The 22,413-nt window shown below is 45.1% G+C and overlaps 3 protein-coding genes across 7 annotated transcripts; 2 read left to right on the plus strand and 1 right to left on the minus strand.

Annotated features, from left to right (window-relative positions):
- Nucleotides 1-149: 149 nt before the first annotated feature.
- Nucleotides 150-2,252, plus strand: LOC114865816 (progranulin-like). Its single transcript, XM_029167291.2, has 6 exons — nucleotides 150-303; nucleotides 557-706; nucleotides 797-1,102; nucleotides 1,188-1,358; nucleotides 1,469-1,612; nucleotides 1,944-2,252. The coding sequence occupies exons 2-6, from the start codon at nucleotides 557-559 to the stop codon at nucleotides 2,073-2,075; spliced, it is 903 nt and encodes a 300-aa protein (XP_029023124.1). The 5' UTR covers nucleotides 150-303; the 3' UTR covers nucleotides 2,076-2,252.
- A 456-nt stretch (nucleotides 2,253-2,708) lies between these two features.
- Nucleotides 2,709-16,725, plus strand: LOC114865725 (serine/threonine-protein phosphatase 6 regulatory ankyrin repeat subunit A). 4 transcript variants are annotated; one of them, XM_055513041.1, is made up of 29 exons: nucleotides 2,709-3,164; nucleotides 7,945-8,028; nucleotides 8,749-8,827; nucleotides 9,303-9,373; nucleotides 9,818-10,018; nucleotides 10,092-10,179; nucleotides 10,301-10,443; nucleotides 10,565-10,672; nucleotides 10,752-10,856; nucleotides 11,481-11,559; nucleotides 11,644-11,758; nucleotides 11,956-12,038; nucleotides 12,121-12,184; nucleotides 12,326-12,409; nucleotides 12,510-12,650; nucleotides 12,747-12,858; nucleotides 12,988-13,014; nucleotides 13,316-13,390; nucleotides 13,481-13,682; nucleotides 13,760-13,847; nucleotides 13,988-14,105; nucleotides 14,202-14,421; nucleotides 14,528-14,615; nucleotides 14,694-14,777; nucleotides 14,874-15,022; nucleotides 15,113-15,195; nucleotides 15,289-15,371; nucleotides 15,465-15,556; nucleotides 15,640-16,725. In XM_055513041.1, the coding sequence occupies exons 1-29, from the start codon at nucleotides 3,138-3,140 to the stop codon at nucleotides 15,936-15,938; spliced, it is 3,192 nt and encodes a 1,063-aa protein (XP_055369016.1). In that variant the 5' UTR covers nucleotides 2,709-3,137; the 3' UTR covers nucleotides 15,939-16,725. The 4 variants fall into 4 exon arrangements, with proteins under 4 accessions (XP_055369016.1, XP_029022925.1, XP_055369015.1 ...); XM_029167092.3 differs by having other exon boundaries at nucleotides 2,711-3,164; nucleotides 12,341-12,409; XM_055513040.1 differs by lacking the exon at nucleotides 2,709-3,164 and adding an exon at nucleotides 3,240-6,579.
- A 1,860-nt stretch (nucleotides 16,726-18,585) lies between these two features.
- btd (biotinidase) lies at nucleotides 18,586-22,101 on the minus strand. 2 transcript variants are annotated; one of them, XM_029167216.3, is made up of 8 exons: nucleotides 21,889-22,101; nucleotides 21,135-21,477; nucleotides 20,815-20,964; nucleotides 20,591-20,739; nucleotides 20,345-20,519; nucleotides 19,654-20,256; nucleotides 19,277-19,578; nucleotides 18,586-18,683 (listed from the first exon to the last, which is right to left on the minus strand). In XM_029167216.3, the coding sequence occupies exons 2-8, from the start codon at nucleotides 21,369-21,371 to the stop codon at nucleotides 18,626-18,628; spliced, it is 1,674 nt and encodes a 557-aa protein (XP_029023049.2). In that variant the 5' UTR covers nucleotides 21,372-21,477; nucleotides 21,889-22,101; the 3' UTR covers nucleotides 18,586-18,625. The 2 variants fall into 2 exon arrangements, with proteins under 2 accessions (XP_029023049.2, XP_055369048.1); XM_055513073.1 differs by having other exon boundaries at nucleotides 21,952-22,084.
- Between the last annotated feature and the right edge of the window lie 312 nt (nucleotides 22,102-22,413).

The following is a 22,413-nucleotide window of genomic DNA, read 5'->3' on the forward strand; positions in this document are numbered from 1 at the left end:
CTTCATTTGACTTTCAAAGAGAAGTTCAATGTTTTACGTGTTTGTGACAGGTCTTGTGGCTAATACACACTATTGAAACTAATAGTCAATGTGGTCTTGTAAACGCTTTATCTTTGTGTGTGTGTTGCGGCCTCTTATATAAGACAAACCGTCCTCTTCTGCATTGCATTCTGCTCAGTGGGTGGGTCATTTATTTTTTTAAGTTTTTATTGTCAGTGGGAGTGTCTAACCTCTACATAAACAGCTTAGTTCAGAGGAAGTGAGATCTGTGAAGAGTCTTGTGCTTCACTTGGACGATACAAGGTAAGTTTTATTCTCTGTTAATAATGTATCAAGTTTTTCTCCTGTTTCTTACTTCACAGCAAAAAATTGTTCCTGTTGCTGTTAATGGAAAGTAAATGCCCATGTTACTAAGTTTTGATTCAGCTGCAATGAAACTGAAAGAAAGAAGAACGTGACCAACGTTACCTTTCACTGAATATTTCCTTCTTGAGCAGCACACAGTGATTTGCATTTAACTGTCTAAAGACTGCCGTCACTTGTTACTTATCCACAGATGCAGGGAGTTACTTTATGGCTGCTGGTGGGAGTGTGTGTCTGGGACTTCACAGCCTGCTCCATCGCATGCCATGATGGCAGCAGCTGTCCTGATAATAACACCTGTTGCTTGACTGAAAGTGGATATAAGTGCTGTCCATATCCAGATGTAAGTCAGACCAATTGAAACACTGAGGACGTGAACGTGAAGCTGTCAAGCATATTGGAGCCTCTGATCCTCTGCCTGTGCTGTGTCCAGGCTGTGTGCTGCTCTGACCTGGCCCACTGCTGCCCTGCGGGGTATCGCTGCGTCCTGACCACCAAGACGTGTGAAAGAGTAAACCAGCCCTGGATCAAGATGCCAATGGTTAAGAAGATGAGTGCAGAGCCAAACAAACCTGTTCTACCTGAGTCTCCTCAGATTACCCAGGAAGTGGAGCGTCATACTGACTCGGACGAGAAAGCGAGTCCTCTTGTCTTCTGCGACAACTATCACGCGTGTCCTGATGGAACTACGTGCTGTAGAAGCCCACAAGGCTTCTGGTTCTGCTGCCCATACTCTCCTGTGAGTCGACCCACTTACTTTTACTAAACTTTAGCCTTAATGGTACTATCTGTACTGTGCTTCTCATAAACTGTGCGCATTGCAGGCTTGGTGCTGTGTGGGTGGCTCCCGCTGTTGTCCATTGGGCTACGACTGTGACATCACTCAAACGCATTGTGTGAAACAAAACCTGAGATTTCCCTTCACCCCCAAATTAAGTCTGTCGGCATTTCCAGCCTCACGCATTTCAGCTTTGGAAGATGAACGTTTGAAGGAGGTGGGTCACTTAAAGTCCAGTTGCTGTATTGGATTGAATTTTCGAAGACATCATAAAACAATGCCAGTAAATTTTTTAATGACTTTCAGTAATCTGTTTTTACAACGCAGACACCTATGACAGCTCTAACAGAGGCCAGCGACGGTCCCTTTGGAGTTGGAGTCATTCGTTGCGATTCCTCGTTTTACTGTCAAGCAGGACAAACATGCTGCAAGACGGTAGCAGGCCAGTGGAGCTGCTGTCCCTACCCACTGGTATGATTGATGAACGTATGATGTGTTTAAAGATAGCAATAAAATCATTAAGTAACATGGACACACTAATATAAAGACAAACAGCTCTAGAAAATTATGGAACGCACCAAAACAATTCACTAGAAGAAGAAGACTTTCTTCTCAAAGAATGTCAAATGTTCCAATTTACATCCACTTCTTTATCAGTCTTGCTTGGATGAATAGTGAACTGTTCCTGTTGCCCTGATGGACCTGGAAGTCTGAGAATCACCACAATCTCGCAATGTGTGTGATTTTAACCTTCTAATGCACTAATTTGCCTCTCTGTATTTTGTTCTTGGACTGATTTCAGGGCATGTGTTGCAAGGATGGCGTGCACTGCTGTCAGTATGGCTACACCTGTGGCCCGTCCTCCTTGACCTGCAGGTCACGTTACTCTCAGCTCCCATCAGGAAAAAAACAAGATGCCAAAACAGATTTTTAAAATGCACTGTGCCAAATGTAATCAAAATATTGAAGTTGTTCATCATTTCACTTTCTTGGACATGAATTGCACTGAACAAGCTGATGTATCATTTGTGGCATGTCAGCATTTTATACTTAATGTTCTTGTGATCAAATCTTAATAGCTGAATAAAGCACTCTCATATTTTTCATTAAACGTCTGCAATATTAAATTATGCCAATAAGGCAATTTATTAAAGTGGTAAATTAAACTAATGCCTGAAACGTGGCGGCCAGCTGTTAAATCTCAACGCACACCTACAGATGGCGCTGTTGACTAGAATGTATGGAGCAACGAGACTGAGTGAAGCAACAAACACCTGGAACAAGATAAATGTCAAAGGAAAATTGCCTTTATTGCTAATAAAGAGCGTATTCAGTGGTCAGAAGCTGGAAGACACCATTTTGGACGAATGTGGAATTGTTGGGAAAATATTGAGGGAATAGTAGAAAAAAAGCAGAGCAGTTGGGTCTGAAGACTGGATTTAAAAAACAATAAACTAATGCATTGGCGTGAGGAACCAGTTGAACCTGAATTTATTATTTACAAATAATACAAATAATATATAATACAGATACAAGTATTTCGAACCGGCATTTGAAACTGGATACGCTACAGATGAGGAATTGCTGAAGAGACGACTCCTGGATCTACTACGTGCTTCTGTCTACTGAACTTAAAATGAGTCATACTTTGGTGGAAAGAAAATGAGTTAAAGTAACCTTATATAAAGTATAAGAACAGTCCGTGTGCAGTGAAGGGGAACTTTACTGCTGCGGCCACCAACGCTTCCAGTGAGTGGGTGTGCGCGCGCGTGTCTCCTGCTGTGCAGCAGCTGATGCGCGTTTTCTCCGTGATGAACCGAGATCGTCCACAGCAGGAAGGAAGGAAGGAAGGAGGAAAGGGAGGGAGGAAGGAAGGAGGGGGAAGCTGCTCCGTTTCACTCCGCTGCCGACTGCCCGTCCTCCGTCGGCTCTCCCCGGATCTTTTACAATAACTCCCGGGCGAGTCGCTGCCCTGTTGCGGCCGAAGCCGGCGGACATGGCCGTGTTGAAGATACTCGACCAGGTAACGCTAGCGCGTGCTAACATGTGGCTTAACTTTACGCGAGCGGCTAGCTCTTAGTTGCCACTTTGCGTGACGCGAAAACGTTAGTAGTTAACGGTTCTCGTTAACTTTATCGGCGTTAAACGGCTACGCGAACGCACGGTAACTCTTACTTGAACGAGTCCGGCGGATTAAATGGCAGTTTTAAAAACATGGGCTGCGGTTAACGGCTAGTGAAGCTAGCGTTGTTTGCGCCTGCGACCGTTAAGTGACATCTGAAGTGTTAGCTAAGTAGCTACATGTAGGAATAAACAGAAAATCACGGTGACGTCGCGTTACCGATAACTTTATTCGCCCGAAACGGCCCAGATTCACCGCCAGTCGGTTCGTGTGCGACTCTTGTTTTCAAGGGCTGCAGTCTGTTACTGGCGGTGATGGACGGGGGAGCGCAGCTGGATAGCCGCGAGCTTAACATGGTGGCTAATTCCGCAGCTCCCGGTAACGTGGGTCGAGAAGTTGGGCTCGCGCACCCGCCACACGGTAGCGACGCGCGGTCGCACACCGGCCCGCGTGCTCGCCAATAAACGGACTGCAGGCCCCTTGGCCGTCGCGTGAGGGTTAATGGCCTTTGTCGGCTGCACGCGCACGCTCGTGGTGGTGGGGCGCAGCTGTGGGGCTGTCACCTGTTGCCGGAGATGAAAGGGGCTGTCAGGCTAAAATAGCAGGTGGCGCTGGCTCCAAAGTCTCCAGCTGAGTGAGAGAGGCCATTGTTTCAGGCTGATCAGCTGTTGTCAACTAAATTTAGTGACCTCCACAACATCGTGGTAGAGTTTGATTATTGTCGTACTAGTAACATAAACTACTTACTTACTAGCCTTATCATATTGTGATAGGGCGTGTTATTAAATGGAACTTATTAAATTGTGGTTAGTTGCCCAGATTAGCATGAGATCTGGTCCATGAGTTCCTTAAGATGTTGTTTTCTTAGAATGATCACAAATGCTCGTTGTGTGATGTTATTGTGCAGCTCAGTGGAATTTAACTTCTGTCAAAGTAGGTCAGTGATTGTGAAGCTATAGTCACAGTGTGTGGCCTGTCTTGGACTGTCCTCAGCCGCTTTTCCGGGCAGTCAGCAGGCGAACAACGGACGGAAGTGTTTGTGATTGGGCCTCCTTCTGTAGCCTTCATTGTTCTTTATGGTGCTCGCTGACAGATAAATGGACAAAAGGACAAAAATAGTGGCGGCCGGACTGGAGGCGGACGTGTGTCGCTTTGGAGGATGGATTCTACCTGACCTCTAGATGGAGCCTGCTGCCTAGCAAGATGCCAGTAGTTCTAAGCAGAGAGACCTGAGAGCAGACACACAATGAAAACACAAGTGGCACATACGAGACTGTGGGGTTTCGTTTTTGTGTACATGCCTGGAGATGTTGAGATGTGTCTGCTGTGCCTCACACGTCTAACATTGTTATTGGAGGCAGGAGCACAGGGTGAGACGGTGCTTGTTTGTGCACAAGTGAACTGGATACGGGAGCTTTAGGAGCCCATTTTTTGCTGACTGATACAGCCTTTAAATGAATAATCAGGAGGGCAGCTCCCAGTAGTCGATAGCTTCTAGACTGGGGTTCCATTACAGACACTTTGCAGGATCAGAGCAGAGGTCAGTGGAAGACTGGATACGTAGTGTCGAAACTTGTTTTCCAATGCATTACAAATGCTTTCATATCTTTGCTTGTGAGTTCTGGTTAACTCTTCTAAACACACACAAACTATTCTCACACTGAATGTTCATTTCTGTTTAGCAAATGGCAACAATTTGCTTTGTAAGTATTTTTGGGCTGTTCTGAGAGTACCCCCAGCGTTAGCAAGCGGCTTAGACAAAGCGTTGGTTGTGTGTTCATGTGCACTACCTCCCAAACATTGATTCTGTGTTTGTGCCTTTGATGCAGGCGTGTAATGTCAACTCGATCGCTGAAGGAACAGGGAGCTTGAGTCTAATGGATTTAATATGAAACGGCTACAAAGTTGTGCTCTGTAGAAAGACTCCATGCAAATGAATTTCTCTCTGTCATCCGCCGTCGCTCCATCCCTCCCTCTGAGTTAATGGGGTTGTGCGGCTTGGCAAAAGAAAACTTTGGATCTGTATTGAATATGGAGGAGACTGAAATACACACATGCGGACATGCACGTACAGACTGGTCCTGTTAGCTGCCCTCACATTCTCTGGCAAAGCCAGTCTGCTCCAGTTTTATAATGAGGAGATGGGGACTTTTGAAGCTATGCCACTATTAAACCAAAGAAGACACTAGAAATCCGCATGCGTAAACACACACCAATCTGGTTTCCATTCTCTTGAGAAATTTACAGGAAACAAACCAATAAAATCGTTTAAAGCATTTTGGAATAAGCAAGGAATTAATGACATTTTCAACAAACAAATGGTTGTCAATAAAGCTGTCAATAGTACTGCACTGCTGTTTTCCCCTGTAAAATGACCCTTCCTTTCCACTTACCTGTCTGCTATTAAAACATATGATCCTTAGGACTAGGATTCTAACTGTTCAGGCATTTAATTTTTTTTATTCTTATACTCTATCTATTTATCTGTTACTATATATGTATTACTATGATTTGGTACCATTTCCTCACTGTCATGTGCCATTTTTGTTTTTCAATGTCTCTGCCCTTTGTATCTGTATTCCCCTCCCTTTTTCATTCACTTTCTCTCTCTCTCTCCCTCTCTCTCTCCTTCCCCTCCCCCTTCTCTGCCCCTCTGTCTCGCCTTTTGAAAGAGCTTGCTTCAGCAGTCTGCAGTCAGTGAGCAATGCATACCCTCACATATACTGGGCTCTACAGCGCCCATCCAAGCTAATCACAGGGTCTGTGTGTGTACGTTCTTGGCTGCAGCGCAGCAGCGAGGATATGTAGCTTCCTGTCTGCTGCTAGGCAGCCCAGGCTTATTCTGCCGCATGCCGCTTGCCACCACCATTACGCAGAGGAATTCCCTGCTGCCCCGGCTACCGCTGCTCACAGAGAGTGTGACTGTGGTCCACGGTGCAGAGGAGAGGAGGCGTACAGCCACGCAACATTGACAGATAGAGGGCAGAGTGGAAATTCACCTTGGATTTTACGGGAAGATGTGTTTTTGTTTACAAGGAAATCACTGGGTTTTTGGGATTTATTGCTGCCTTTCCTAAAATTCCTGATGTATGCAGGAGGGACCGCTGCATTTGTGCATGTGTGAGAGAGTGAGTGGTTGAGCGATTGCGCCGGTGTATGTGAATGTTTGTTCCTGATGCGGTCAGAGCGGGCTAGCCGCGTTTGTATCGTGGTGCTGGAGGAGGTGGAGGAGGATGAGCCCTGTTCTTCACCCCCACCTCCTCGGCACAAACCATCCCATCATGCCGCTCCAAGGGCTGCTAATCAGGAGGACAAGGTGAGATGGGCTCCTGCTTGTTTCTCCATTGAGCTAGATTAATGTTTCAGTAGATGATGTTGCTTTTAAGCTAGCGTTTCAAACAGGTAATTGCGATGCTTATGCCTGATCTGAAGTACATAGTTACACAGACGTTGCATCAACATACAATGCAATGCCATAAATGTCTTTCAGTGCCAAAAATAGCAACAATATACTGCCTGATATAGCCCTGCCATGCGAGATGACTGCTAGGTTGTATAGATTAGCGGCAAAGCTTGGGTCTTTGTTGTCTTTAGTGTTGGACTGTATAAAGGTCAAGCGGAGCACGGTCAAAAGTCTCTTCATGCCATGAAAGCTGCTCTTTGATGTGTCTACGCAAAATGGAGAATGTCAGAGAAGATGTGCTGGCCTGATAATGCTGTTAGAACGCTCATCTGACTGAACTCTAACATAGTTGGACTGGCCATCAGTCTAAGACACATACCACATCTCCTATTTTAGTTAGAATGAAATGAAAGATCTTTTAACTTGAGTGTAGGAGAACAAACATACATAGACCTCATGTGTTTGGTTCATCGCAAATCTCTTTTTCTTGTCAATTTTAACAAGGTTGGGGCACAGCTTGAAGTGAACGTAAACTGCTATGGCTGGCGTTCAAAGTAGTTTTGTTGATGAATTAATTTGGACATTTGCAATTTTAACCCTGTGAATTAATTCATGGCCTTTTTAATAAGTTAACTTCCTTTAACCTTTGATTTGATTGGACATGCCATTCCGTTGCCCTGCAGTACCTCTTAGGGGTTTAAAAGGACTGCTGAGAAATGTCGTCAACACATACCACTCAGCATGGGCAACACCGTGCTCTCCTGTGCATGCCACATGTTTACAGTCATGTACATATAGGTGAGAGATGATAACCCAGAGAGTTGTGAAAAACTGGTAAATATGTATAAGTAATCCCAGTAAATAGTTGATGGTAAGAAAATGCTTTATTATTTAAAGATACCCTGTTTATATTACCACATTCCACTCATTATTCACATAGCTGAATACATCTTTATTAATTTATTTATTATGTGACAACACAGCGCAACTTCAAGCCCTCACAGAGAGACTCGAACATTTGTGAAGCCATGTATGCATGCATCCATGAGTGTGTTTATTGCATGAGCTGTTGCTGCTGCAGTAAACATTTGGGTGAGCTACAGCCACGGTGACCTAGGTCTCCGCTCAGGCTCAGCTCAGGATTATAGTGGTGTGCATGACACTGCCATTTGTAACTCTGCTTCGTCCCATAGATATCACAGATGTTGGGACAGAAAATTACTGCCTTGCAAATCGAGCATATAATGATGTGTGTTCTGTCTCGCTTTGTCTCTGTAGCCATCTCTGTTAAGAGCCATCTTCAACGTAGACTCGGATGAAGTTCGCTCTCTTATATTCAAGAAAGAGGATGTCAACATTCAGGTAAATCATACCGTTACTCATTCTTCTAAAACTGTTTCTGACATGTTTTACGGCCCTGTGCACTAACTGTGACCCTGGTGTTGCACACGGCATGAGAAAAAGCACCAAGAGTCACAAAGCAGGCTTCAGTTCAGCTGGGCTGCTATTGATTGATCACTGAGTTTGTTGAGTGTGCTTTCTGGCAGCTTTTTGCTTTCCATATTTTGTATAGATTTTAACCAGGACCAGAATCATCCATGCCGCCCCTTTGCTTTTTTTTTTAAGTCCATTACTTCATTTTACATCCAGTTTTTGAATGCTCTTTGTTTTTTACTGTGTGATGTCTTCCTGTGGCTCTATAATGCTTCGGTCATCACACTGAGACTACCTGGTGTCAGCAACACTGAGCAAGTCCTGTTTCAGTCACATGACCTTTGTTTATAGCCCCACTCTGCTGATTGCTCTCCGCTGCACTGAAAGAGGTGCAGTGGTGAAGTGATGGAGTGAAGTGAACAACACAAGCGAACAGATGATGGGTATATTCCCCTTGTGGCTCTAGTCTCATGTTTCCTGTGGCCTACAATGGTGTTAGGCCTTTTCTGTCATGTTTGGGGACATGTCCTGTACAGTACTTATAAACATTAACTCACTCATTGATCATTTCTGTAGTAGGACCACGTTTGTATAAAATAGAGAAATTCTCCCCTTTTTTAATTTGAGTTTTGTTTGTTTTGGGGTCAGGACAATGAAAAGCGAACACCTCTTCATGCTGCGGCCTACCTGGGAGACGCAGAGATTATTGAACTGCTCATTCTCTCAGGTAAAAAATAACACTACATGTGTCATGTTAGCCTTGTATCCTCTCACTGCTATGCTTTGGTAACTGGTGACATCCTTGTGGGATTTATCAATCATTTTATAAAGTATATGCCAATCCGAATTTCTGTGAAATCAGCTGAGCATGTTGGGAAATGGGTTCCACGCTGATGTAATACAAGCGTAGGGTGAATGGGGTGTGTGTATGTTTCCCAATAACGTGAGCGCAAGCAACAGGTGCAGCTTTAGGGCTATTTTAACCCCCAAGCTGTGCCAAAGACGGTCATGGGAGTTTCATGTCTTGCAGGCATTGGCTGGTGTGAAAGAAGCTTTTACTCATAGGCATGAATACAGCCTATAAAAGTATTAGTTTGGCCTTAAGAAAGAGTTTATATTGTTCTCTCATTGCAGTTTTTTCATGCAATTTCTGTTGACATGTCTCTTTCTCTCTCTCATTCACACCCTCCCTTTCATCCAAGGAGCCCGAGTTAATGCCAAAGATAACAAGTGGTTGACTCCTCTTCATCGAGCTGTCGCCTCTTGTAGTGAGGTAACACATTACCCAGCGCTTCATACAAAGCACACCCTCCTTTTATCTCTGGTGGCTCTAACTCTGTATCTTACTGCACATGCGTGAGATGGAGAAATTATTGCTGCTGTGGTATTTTCTCTTTTATAAATCTTAGCAGTCTGACCTAAAAGAGGCAAAAGGACATAATCACAGTGAAGTGTGTTGGTGTCTGATAAGCTCTTGAAATTTTTTTACCTATTCTGCTCGGTCCTGGGCAGCATGCCCACACTAACACAACCCCTGGGTTTTTCCTCCTTCCCAGTGCTATTGTAGGCATGAAAGCCTCCTCGGAATAGCAAAGATTTTTATAACCATCACACCGGCCATCTGCACACACTGGCATGTACTATGCAGGAACATTCAAGCAAAATCAAACATAAACCTTGTGTGTGCACAGTCTGACCAAAGGCTCTGTCCATTCAGGATGCAGTGGCAGTGTTGCTGAAGCACAGTGCAGATGTTAACGCGCGGGACAAGAACTGGCAGACGCCGCTCCATGTAGCAGCTAGCAACAAAGCAGTACGCTGTGCTGAGGCACTGGTACCACTGCTAAGTAACGTCAATGTGTCTGACCGGGCGGGACGCACTGCCCTACACCATGCAGCCTTTAGTGGACATGTCGAGGTTGGTCATTTTTGCTAATACATATAGAGAAAGGCATAGAACAACTCCTATTTAACTTGCATTTGTACATTAGATGGTGAAATTGCTGCTGTCAAGAGGTGCAAACATAAATGCGTTTGACAAGAAGGACAGGAGAGCTATTCACTGGGCAGCGTACATGGGTGAGTAATATTATAATAATGGTGTCATACTGGTCTCAACCATATCAAAGGCTCTATAATATGTGTTTGACTGCGCTAGATTAGTCTTTTATATCCTACTGTGTCTCCAAATGTCAACCAGGTCATTTAGAGGTGGTGAAAGTACTGGTGGCCAGTGGAGCAGAGGTTGATTGCAAGGACAAGAAGGCCTACACCCCCCTCCATGCAGCTGCCTCCAGTGGCATGAGCAGCACGGTGAACTATCTGCTAAGCCTGGGAGTACATGTCAGTATCAAAATCACAGCCACACATCCGCAAGCCTTGTCCCATTGCACTTAATAACCATGACCCTTTGATTCAACTAAGTAACTATGTTACTAAACACACAGCTTGTCTCTGGTCGTAGGTAAATGAGGTGAATGCGTATGGCAACACCCCGCTCCATTTGGCTTGCTACAACGGACAGGATGTGGTGGTCAGTGACCTCATCCAGGCAGGGGCAAATGTCAACCAGGTGTGGGCTTAGCTCTTTGTGTGGAATGGTCACATTTTGTGTGGGCACGGTGTATAACTTATTTTGTGTGCTGGTTCAGGTGAACGAGAGGGGGTTTTCTGCCCTGCACTTTGGCTCCTCGTCACGTCAGGGAGCACTTTGCCAGGAGCTGCTGTTGGCCCATGGAGCGCACATAAATATGCGGGTCTGTCTATATACACCATGATACAGAAACAGTTATTAGAGAAATCCTTATGTACTGTACTTATTATTAGCTGCAAAGGATGAACAAATGACACATTTCATAAGAGAAAATGAGCCCCTTAAATCTGTGAGCTGTTCAGTACCATCTACAAAAAGAACAGTGTTGTTAACACTTTGGTAGCAGGCATGGAAACTGACATTAGCTTCCCACAGCCTGAAGATGCAAGGCCATATGGATGATGGATCTAGAGTGGGTGGCTCCCTCAGGCTGCAATCTGCTCAGGGAATATGTGTGTGGGTTTGTGTGCTCCATATTCAAAGCTTACTGAAAGCACAGTGTTAGATTTACAGTTAAGGTTAGGAAAGGCTGGGTCAGTGCATAGGCCGTAACTTTAACATTGCCAGTATCAACCTCGTTTCCTAAAGAAATAGGCAGATTTGATCTCTCTGGCCAAAGAAAAAAATAATTGGATTTATGATAAGAAGCACCTCTCATATTGATACAGTGGAGAATAATGATACCGATGAGCTGAAGACTGAGTGCACCAATAATGATGTTTTCAGAAGTTGGACATTTCTGTATTGTAAATGCTTCTTTGTCCCTGTCTGGCATTTTCCTGTGCAGAGTAAAGATGGTAAGACCCCTCTTCACATGGCAGCTACTCACGGAAGGTTCTCCTGCTCTCAGGCCCTCATTCAGAATGGTGAGAGTACTTGATTTATGATGCTTACAAAATAAAAGATTGTGTAGTTATGTTATTATATATTTGTGTGTGTGTGTTTTGCAGGAGCTGATGTCGATTGTGAGGATAAGAGCAGAAATGCTGCCCTTCATATCGCAGCCCGCTACGGCCACGAGCTCATCATCACAGCACTCATCAAGCATGGAGCCGACACTGCTCAGTAAGTATCAACTAGCATTCATCCATCTGCATCGTCACACTGGATGGAATCTGTGATCTAGTGCCTTACGCGAAAAAATATAAAGGAGTTATTCGTTAACCCTGGTTAATGTTGACCATTTGAAATGCAACACTGTTTCCACACCTCAACTCTTATGTCCGGTATTGACTTGTCTTGTGCGTCTTTCATCTTTTTAGCAGAGGCATTCATGGGATGTTCCCCCTCCACCTGGCAGCTCTCAGCGGCTTCTCAGATTGCTGCAGGAAGCTGCTGTCCTCAGGTACCGTTCATGTTTAAACCATTCTTGTCAGTGGAGGCACCCAGCTGACATCCAGATTGGTGCTGATTACATATTTGTGCAGGGTTTGACATAGACACCCCAGATGACTTTGGAAGAACCTGTCTACACGCTGCTGCAGCTGGAGGGTGGGTCTCTCTTCTTATTTTTCGTTTTTTTTCTTGTCCACCCTTAAATTTTACAAGTTTTAGTTAATTGCAATGACTTTAATATCAGATAAGGTTTTTATTCCATCATTCATGGGAATATAAAAACATCACTGCAAACAGTGTCTCTTTAACCAGGAACATGGAGTGTCTGAACCTGCTTTTAAATATTGGAGCAGACTTTAACCGACAAGACAACTTTGGAAGGTGGGCCAATCATCGTTTATTGCTAGGAAATGATCCTGCCTGAAGACATTGGAAAAACCCAGAATCGTGATGTCTCCATGTATTTTTTTCTGACAATCAGAACTCCGTTACACTACGCGTCAGCAAACTGTAACTACCAGTGTGTGTTTGCCTTGGTGGGCTCGGGCTCAAGCATCAATGAGCTGGACCAGAGAGGCTGCAGTCCTCTGCACTATGCTGCTGCCGCCGACACAGATGGAAAGTAAGTTCCACTGTACTCTCTTTAATTCTAACTTGTATTTGGGTGAATATTATTTCTTAGTAAGTCTTCGTGACGGTTTATGTTTTTTCGTTTCAGGTGTGTAGAGTTCATGTTGAGGAACAATGCTGATCCTGGGGTGAGAGACAAGCAGGGATACAGTGCAGTGCATTATGCTTCAGCATACGGACGCACACTCTGTCTGGAGCTGGTGTGTATACAGTACCCAGTCAAGATGTGATTTACACAGATTTGATCACTTTCTTAAAAAGCTTTTAAACAACAACATATTGTGGAGCAATATACTTGTCCTCATGTCATATTTTTGTAATTCTTTTAGATGGCAAGTGAGACACCCTTTGATGTGGTAAGAAAACAAATGCAGTCATCTACTGTAACACAATGAGCTCTTGCATTGATTCCTAGGCTAAGTAACACAGTTAAATATATTGTGGCTTAATCTTCTGTTAGACAGATGAGGATACTGTGAGTCTCCCTCTGAATAACAATTGGCGGGTCAATGTTATATGCATCTAAAAAGAACAAATTAATTCCACATGGCACAAAATTTGCAATGCAATTTCAGCGTCATCACTTTTCTGTGCAACAAAAATCCAGATCTTCTTCATATGTCTCGGGTTATGCATCATCCTATGTTTCTATTTCAGTTATTGGAGACGTCAGGAACAGAAATGCTGAGTGGATCAGAGACGCATGCCCCCATTAGTCCTCTCCATCTGGCAGTGAGTTTTGTGATTTTTCTGGCTGTGTGCGTGGGGTTTCACTGTCATACACAACATCAGTCTTAAATGAGGTGTGTTTCTTCTCTTTAGGCTTACCATGGACACTGTGGGGCATTAGAGGTCCTTCTGTCATCTCTGCTGGATGTGGATGTTCGTAGCCCAGAGGGCTGGACCCCTCTTAGTCTGGCTTGTGCCAGTGGTCATCAGGAGTGTGTCTCCCTACTACTGCATCACAGTGCTTCACCTATGAACCGAGACTACACACACAAGAGGACAGCCATACACGCTGCAGGTATACATGGAACCACACTTCAAACTGACTGCATCTTGTAGCTTTTAAATGAAAACACATTTATCTTTCTGCTGTAGCTATGAATGGCCACCCAGAGTGCCTGCGCCTACTCATGAGCAGCAACACGCAACACATTGACGTGGATGTTCAAGACACCAACGGACAGTGAGTGTTTAAGTTTGTGCAAAGGCACACAGGCTTAGACCTGATGTTTACCTTTTGCGTTTAGTATTTTGTTTGAGGCTATTGCAATTTTTGCTCTAAAGCTGAATCAACTGATCTTCATATGTCCACATTCTCTACAGGACTCCTCTGATGTTGGCTGTCCTGAATGGACACACAGAGTGTGTGTTCTCCCTGCTGAGTCAAGGTGCCAGCGTAGAAAAACAGGACCGCTGGGGAAGGTCTGCGCTCCACCGAGGGGTGAGATAATCACACACTAATACTGTAACATGACAGTAATTATATATCTTTATATTTGGTATTTCCAATGTTTGGTACTTCCAAATGTACTCACAGGCAGTGACAGGCCAGGAGGAGTGTGTGGAGGCTCTTCTACAAAGGGGGGCTAGTGTTTATGTAAGAGACGTCGGGGGTCGCTCCCCTCTTCACCTGGCATCTGCCTGCGGCCGTGTGGGTGTGCTGGGGGCCTTGCTGCAGGCCAGCAGCGCCTCACACATGGACACACACCTCACAGATAACCAGGGCTACACACCACTGCACTGGGCCTGCTATAATGGTACTGGGACACCACTTCAAACACCTAAGAATAATTCCAGCATCAGCTGTGTGTGCCGTAACAAAATTACATTGGGTTTTCTTTACATTTATCCCTTCTTCTGCAGGATACGATGCATGTGTGGAAGTGTTGCTAGACCAGGAGACATTCAGAAAGATCAAGGGCAACTCTTTCAGTCCTCTCCACTGTGCTGTGTAAGGAAGACTTAACTACTTTTACATACTTATGCACAGATTTGGAAATGTGAAGGTGTGTTTTTTTTTCTATTCCAGTATGACCGATAACGAGGGAGTTGCTGAGATGTTAATTGACTCACTGGGCACATCCATTGTCAACATCACTGACTCCAAGGGCAGGTAGAGATGCACAGTCATTGAAATTAGATCATGTTTTCAGGGTGGACTCTTGCTCTTTCACTATAATGTGTCTCTAACATGTGTGTGTTAATCCAGGACCCCCCTTCACGCTGCAGCTTTTTCTGACCATGTGGAGTGTCTTTCTCTCCTCCTGAGCCACGGAGCACAGGTGAACATGATCGATGCACATATACACAGAACGCCGCTGATGATGGCAGCTCTAAATGGGCAGACAAATGCTGTGGGTCAGTACACCTTTCAATGCACTGATACACTATCTGACGACAACTTCCAAACCTCTGCCATGTAACACTTTCCATTCATCCGACTATTAGAGGTGTTGGTGAGTAGTGCTAAAGCAGACCTGGCTCTACAGGACACAGACAGGAACACGGCACTACATTTAGCTTGCAGCAAGGTAAGACAGAAAATTAAGTCATGTTTGCCATACCTATGATAATACTTAACATCTGTCACTGTCCATCACTGTATTGCTGTCTGTTCCTCATAGGGTCATGAAACGAGTGCCTTGTTGATTCTGGAGAAGATCAGTAACAGGAACCTCATCAACTGCACCAATGCTGCTCTGCAGACGTAAGTAGTTCTCTAGAGTGCAGGCAGACTCATGCAGTGGGGTAACCTACTGTATTCACCGTTTATCAATGTGTGTTTTCTTGTCTCCTGCAGGCCCTTGCACGTAGCAGCCAGGCAGGGTCTAACAGTAGTAGTTCAGGAGCTACTGGTGAAAGGTGCCAGTGTTTTAGCAGTGGATGAGAATGGTCAGTTTTAATCTCTCTGCTTTAAGATGTACTTCTAGACAGCAATTACCTTTGACTAACTTGCTTTCTTTTTACTGACCTAGGTTACACTCCAGCTTTGGCCTGTGCTCCTAACCGTGATGTCGCCGACTGCCTGGCCCTCATCCTAAACTCCATGATGCCAACGTCCCCTATGGTCACCATAGCAGCTTTACCTCCACTTTCTCTCACTCAGACCGTCATCAACCACAACCCCACCTCCAAGCACATCTCTAAAGGTGTGGCTTTTGGCGCCCCGCCCCCTCTGAGGCCCGATCACGCTTCGTACTGCAGACCAGAGCGCCCACTGTCTTCTGTGTCTGCGGATGATGAACTGAATGACTCAGACTCAGAGACGTACTAAGGAATCCTGAACAGACACACAATACTGGCAGACTAGCCAGCCACTTAGGAGCCTTAATAAATCACTGAGGAGGAAAAAGAACCGGACTATGTATGTAAGCCTCCCCAAAACACTACATTAGAAAAAATGGTTTGTTCAGACACATGGAAGAAAACAAACTAATACAGAATGTAGAGAAAACACTACAGCCTCACTATGATCAGTATTTTTAAATAGAAACAGACATTTTTCAACTTTTAAATGAACCTCCGTCTCTCTTACCTCCTGGAGTGGTTTTAAGTCTTTTCTTTTCGGCACGATTATCTAAAGAAACAAACTGATGGACAATCTCATGGGACCAGGTGAACAATTGTTTTCTCTACTGTGCTTCAGAGTTTTTAATTAGACTTTTTCAGCATTGATCTTGGCAGACACTTAGTGGCTGTCGCTCACGCACATTGGTAATTCTGCATTGTTTTTGAACCACTTTTGGATCTGAGAGAAAATCAATCTATCAATCAATCCAAGTGGACTAAACCCTTAGGAGCCTAGTTTGACAGCAGGTGGATGTAAGACCAAATTTACCGTATGGCAGGTTCAAGAGACAGTTTATAATGGCAGCCTATAAAAACCTTAACTTGCAGTGCTGTAACTACTTAATATCTAGAGACAACAGTGTCAAGGAGACTGAGAGAAACAGACAAATGTCTTTAGTTGCAAAAGACTTTCAGGTGGAATGATACTTGATGCAATGTTTGTAAAAATTAATAATGGATAAATAAATAAGCATTCTTATTGATTAATTGTAGTTTGACAGACAGAGCAAGTCTTTTGTGTGTATTCCATGTCTCACAAACTACATCAGCTCATTTTGTGCACATCCCTTCATTATCCAGGTGGAACATCTGTGCATACAGATAAGCAGTGATCAGTGAGTGTTTCATGGTTACTCTGCAATCTCGAGTTTTCTCTAGATACTCTGGCTGCTCCAGAACCACTTGACTGGCCAGAACCGACCGTTCCAGCAAATGTTTCCAGTGCACAGTTCTCTATCAGTCCCTGGTGGTAATTGCGGGTACTGCAGGTAAGCTACTGTGACTCTCTGCTGGTCCCAATTCAACAAATTTATGAATTATTCTTAAAAGCTCCTGTAAATCAGTAGTGACAAACTGGTAACACATTTCTATCACATTTATTTCAATAACATGTATTTAAAGGCCCATAGAAGGGCCTGAGACAGGTATAATCCAACAAAACCAGTTCCACTGCTGATTCACACCCTTGTCTAAAGAGAAACCTTTATTCTCATATGCTGCCTGTTAGATAAGAGGTGGAGTCTGGCACTGGATTCACATCATCAATTTCCCGTAAAAGGGTCTGAAGCGCAGAACCAGGTGAGTGTGAGGTCTCATTTCTTAAACGGTAAAAACATCTGAATCTGCAGGTGCTGCTCTTTGTTCTTTTTTCTACAAAATAAACGTTTGGGCTGACTGAGTGATGTGCATGTGATATATATATATATGGATGATATCGAATCATGTAATTAGTCACTATGGTGTACCTATGGATATATTTAGGGCCGGCTTGCAAATGTAATTTTGCACCGGGGGCGCCTAGGCGTGATCGTGATTTCTCGCCTTTCTCTTCAGCTCAGGGTGCGTTTATGCTCATGTTTTTATCTGAAGGCATGGAGCAGCAGGTGGCGCCCTAGGCGACTGCATAGTTGGCTTATGCCCAGAGCCCTGGTATTGTACAGTATATGATGGACCTTTTTAAATAAGGAACACTCAAACTGAACATTGAATTTCAATAAACTTGTTTTAACAAAGTTTACCAGTTTAGAACATCTGATTCTGCCAGGTTGTAGTCTGGGTGATCTTTATTTTACTTTGCCAAACTGTTTGGCATTTTGATTTGCACGAAAGCAGCTGAGGCTGACTCACCTGTTACGTAGATAGATTGAACCTCAGCATCAAACTGATTGGTGTTTAACTGCAATAAACTTGTTTATTGACGTCACACCTGTGCGTGCGTCTCCTTCTGATATGTTGTTAATTTGAAAAGTAAACTTTTGCAGATTCAACATGAACAATACGAACGAAGACAAAGTTGGAAATGAAGATGCAAGCAAAGGAGGTGGAGGATGGTTCATTCTCAATGTGGCAGCAGTGGGAGCAATTGCATGGCTGTCTCAAAGTAAGTAAACTGAATCTCAGCAGTGTTTTACAGTTACAGGGTGACATTATCCCATTTCAGTTTCATTAAAAGTTAAAAAGAATTTAAGGGTAGAGTCATAAGAACAGGGTCAATTCTCTAGAAACCCAGTCCACTAATCTCTTACCGTTAAACTGCAGGTCCGAGACCTGGCTTACGTCTCATTGTGCCTTAGAGAAACACCAGTCAACAAATTCATCCATACATTTGTTTTTCTCTCTACTGTGGACACAGATTTAGATAAACAGAACAAGGTGGAGGGGAAGATCAGAGCCAGCCAGGTGGAACTCAGGAGAACCCAGGTGGAACTCAGGAGAACCCAGGTGGAACTCAGGAGAACCCAGGTATCCATTAGTCACAAAGTGGATAAAGCTGAAGCTATAATTAGTCAGTCATCCACTTTTACCAATAAGTACAATGATCAAAATAAATCCCTACTTGCATTAAACAGACGTCTATGTCACACTTTTTTCCAGGTGAATGAGTTGGAAGCTCTACTGGTGCAAAGGCAGGATATCTTCTGCAGTGACTTCAGGTTCAAAGGATCCATGTCTGAGGTGGAGAAACAAATCAGGAACACTGTTTCTAAGTTACAACCCCAGGCTTTCAGGGCCCATGTGGCAGAAGGTGTAGAGAGAATTTTCCGTGAAGATCATTCCTGTGGTTCATTTTTACCATACATCATGACTGGAAAACCAAGGAATGGGGGAATAATGTGGCAGTGTCTGTCGCAATGGAGAATAATGGCAAACCAATTAGAGTAAGATGTAGATCTTTGAATGAATCCTCATGAATCAGAGCATCAATAATAAACATCTTTCTGTCAGTCGACATGTAAAAAAAACTTGTGAGTTCTAAAGTCAGTAAGAGACTGATTTGGAGCTTTACTGGAAAATAAATCAAGTGTTGAAGCAGCTGAATGCTGCGTAAAACATGCTTTTGAACCTCATCGTATAATGTCTTAACACACAAGGAACATGGCAGCTGGCAAAAGTGAAGTACAAGAATATTTTGCAAGGCTGATTTTCTACAATACTAATGTGCAAATGATGCGAATAGGGAATGTCAAACATCTGGCAACAGAACACAGGCAAGATGGTTAAGCCAGAATAATAAACTAAAAAAAACCTACTGTGTCTCACTACCTAAGTCCATCAGCTCCCTGTGTGGATGTCCCTTCATTGTCCAGGTGGTACATCCGTCCGTACAGACAGGCAGTGACCAGGCCACCAGCCGTGTTGGAGTGTTTCATGGTCACTCTGCCATCTCCAGTTTTCTCCAGATGCTCCGGCTGCTCCAGAACCATTTGGCTGACCAGAACCGACGGGTACACGTACCTGGTTCCAAACTTCCCTTCCAATAGAAAGTCCATTTTGGTCTCGGCTTCCTCAACTTCCTTCCCGCAGGAACCAGCGTCCGACCCGGCACAGCGGACCAGAGCACACACCTGTAGGCAGAAATAAAGTGATTGTCACAAGCGTGTCATGAATCTGATTTAAATGATGGAAAGCCACATTGTTACCTGCAGGGCGTAGCGTCCGTTCTTAGTGTGAGTTCCAGCAAATGCTCCCAGTGCATAGAGTTCTCCATCAGTCGCTGGTGGGAACCGCCGGTACCACAAGTAACAGCAAAACGCGCCGTCACACACCCTCAGGCTGCCCTCTGTGTCGTTCAGAAGGACAAATGTAAACGGGTCGTACATCATGGCTGAAACGAAGGTGGTGGAAGAAACGCTGGCCGGAGCTTCTGCTGACGGGGGTTTAGTGCAGTAAGAGTCTAACTGGTTGTCCTGGTGGCAGTGCCCAGAGTCTGCAGCCTTAAACGGCGAGGACTCATCCCTGGACTCCGTGTCCACGCGCCGTCCCGTCCACAGGGGCTCCAGGACCGGCACCCTGGCCACCAGCAACCTGCCCCTCTCTGGGTCCCCCTTCCGGGCGTGGTGATACGTGGCAGAAGAAGGCGTGAAGATGCCGCTCCCGCTGGTGACCAGCGGGTCACTGCGGATGTTGGCTGCCAGCAGCGTGACGTTGGACCCCAGGCTGAACGCCTGCTGGACCTGGATGGCAGCCAGCAGAGGGAGCTGGTTGGGGTACCAGGCCGCGGTGAAGATCAGCTGACGCACACCCTTCGGAGACGGTGCAAAGAAGCGAGGCAGAGCTGAGAAAACAGCAAAGCGGAACTTTGTGGTTTCGGGTTCGAGGATATTTTCCTACCTGTTCGATCAAAGCAACTGTGGGCACGTGGAACAGGATGTCGAAGCAGATGATGAGGCCGAACCTCCCAGCAAACGGCGTGTCAAACGTCACAAGCTCAGGCTGGGGTGAGTCAAAGGCCTCCTCAAAGTACGTGTTGTACTTATGGTAGCGCGCCACCAGCTGACCGCTGGAACTGTGTGGAGGAACACACCGAACGCTGGGGAGCACCGTGCCGAAACCACGTCACTCAATGTGACAACGCACCTGAAAACCACGTTGGTGTTGAACTGCCAGCGTCCATCAGGGGGACAGGAGGCGGGTTCGTTCCCCGGGGAGCAGGGCTGCAGGTCGGCCATGTTGGCCACGACGTAGAGGTTGTGACGACGTGCTATGCAGCTCAGCCTCTGCAGGACCTGTGAAGCAACCAGAGGGAGGTGCGTGTCCTTTAAAAGCAGTCGCCCCACAGCAAGTGTAAAATGGTTGTATACCTCTGTGTTGTTGTGTTTGTCTGGCTCGGTGCACGGGTTCCAGGTGTCCTGCTGGGGATCGGGGATCGTTTCTAGGTAGCTATAGATGGACGAACGGCTGAAGTTGATACCCTGAAGGCCGTCCTCAGGAAACACCAGGATCTGAGCATTCTGAGGGTGGGAAGGTCACGATTCACGATCCTACTTTAAAAAATGTATTCATATACAATTACTAATGACAGTTAAAAAAGGAAGCAGGAGGTCAAAGCGTTGGTTTGTGTGGACTTTGGACTTTACTTTATACAAATGTGACACACTTTAAACCAGAGATCCGTGTTTACCTGCTCGGCGGCCAGCGCCGCCTGCTTCTCGTAGACGTCCAGGTTCTGCTGCACGTGCCGCAGGGCAGCGGTTCTGGACAGCGGGACGCGCGGCTCCGGGTTCCAGATCAGGCGGTGCTCGTACACCGCAGCGACGTACGAGGACTGACCGCTGGTCTGAGCAGCCGCCGAGAAGACGGACGCGAGGATCCAAAGCACAGCGTCTCCCCCGAGTGACTGCGTCGGCTGGACGGTCATCGCAGTCAGACTCGTGTGGCAACAGAAACAGCTGATTGGAACAGACTGACTGAAGCCAGGTCTTGCGTTCGTGCTGCGTTCGAGTCCCCTCGGGTCCAATGAAACTCTGAAGTGTTCAGAATAAGTTAATAGGACAGTTTCTAACTTTCTCATTAATTAGATGGTGACGTCACGCCTCATCCCGAAAGAGTGCTGAAGCAGCTTATTTTTGATGAAACTGTCTCTGGTGCAAATTCACACCACAACAGTCCATCGGAGACCAAACACTAATGCTAATGCTAAAACAGGTGCTCCGTATTAACTCGCGACCACGTTAACTGACGACCGACTTCCGAATGCCGTCGCGTGGAACCAGCAAACACAGACACGTTCAAATCTGCAATGCCCAATGACACACAAGAATAACCCGTTTGAAATGTTCTTCATTTAAACTCTTAAACACAGATGTTACAGGCACACGTTATAGAATCAGATTGTCTAAGTCTTTATGATGCAGATAGAAGTAGGTTTAACTCACCTGTGTTTTAATCAATAACCAAAGCCTGGAAGTAGCAATAAAAGAGATGCAAGTGTTCCGTACCGGGTGACACAGCAAACGTGCTAGCAACGGTTCTGATGGACCTGCCAGGCAACACAGGAGTCCTTAGTACTGCATTTGGCCCAACAGCCACCGCTTGTCCATGTTCCACATGGACACGACACAATTGCTCTGAAACGGTCGAACATGACGTCATCATTGTGAGCACCTTGATCAGCAATTAACGTCCCGTGCGTTTCAAAAATATCACTTAAACGACTCAAGACAGCGCCTGGCGAATGAACTCTCTCTCTCTATTTTATTTGATAATGTGAGCAAGCACTAAAATCTATCGTCTTTTATGACTTCAAACGCAGACAAGGTAATTCTGCTGAAAAGTGACATTTCGATTTATATAGGCCACTGGGGAAAAGGGTATTGTACAATAAAATCTGACTTTAGCAGAATTACCTTTTGAAATAAAAACTTCTGGATTTAAATAAATGGCAGACGCGGTAATAGGTA

The sequence above is a fragment of the Betta splendens genome, chromosome 11, assembly GCF_900634795.4.
Source record: "Betta splendens chromosome 11, fBetSpl5.4, whole genome shotgun sequence".
Lineage (NCBI taxonomy): Eukaryota > Metazoa > Chordata > Actinopteri > Anabantiformes > Osphronemidae > Betta > Betta splendens.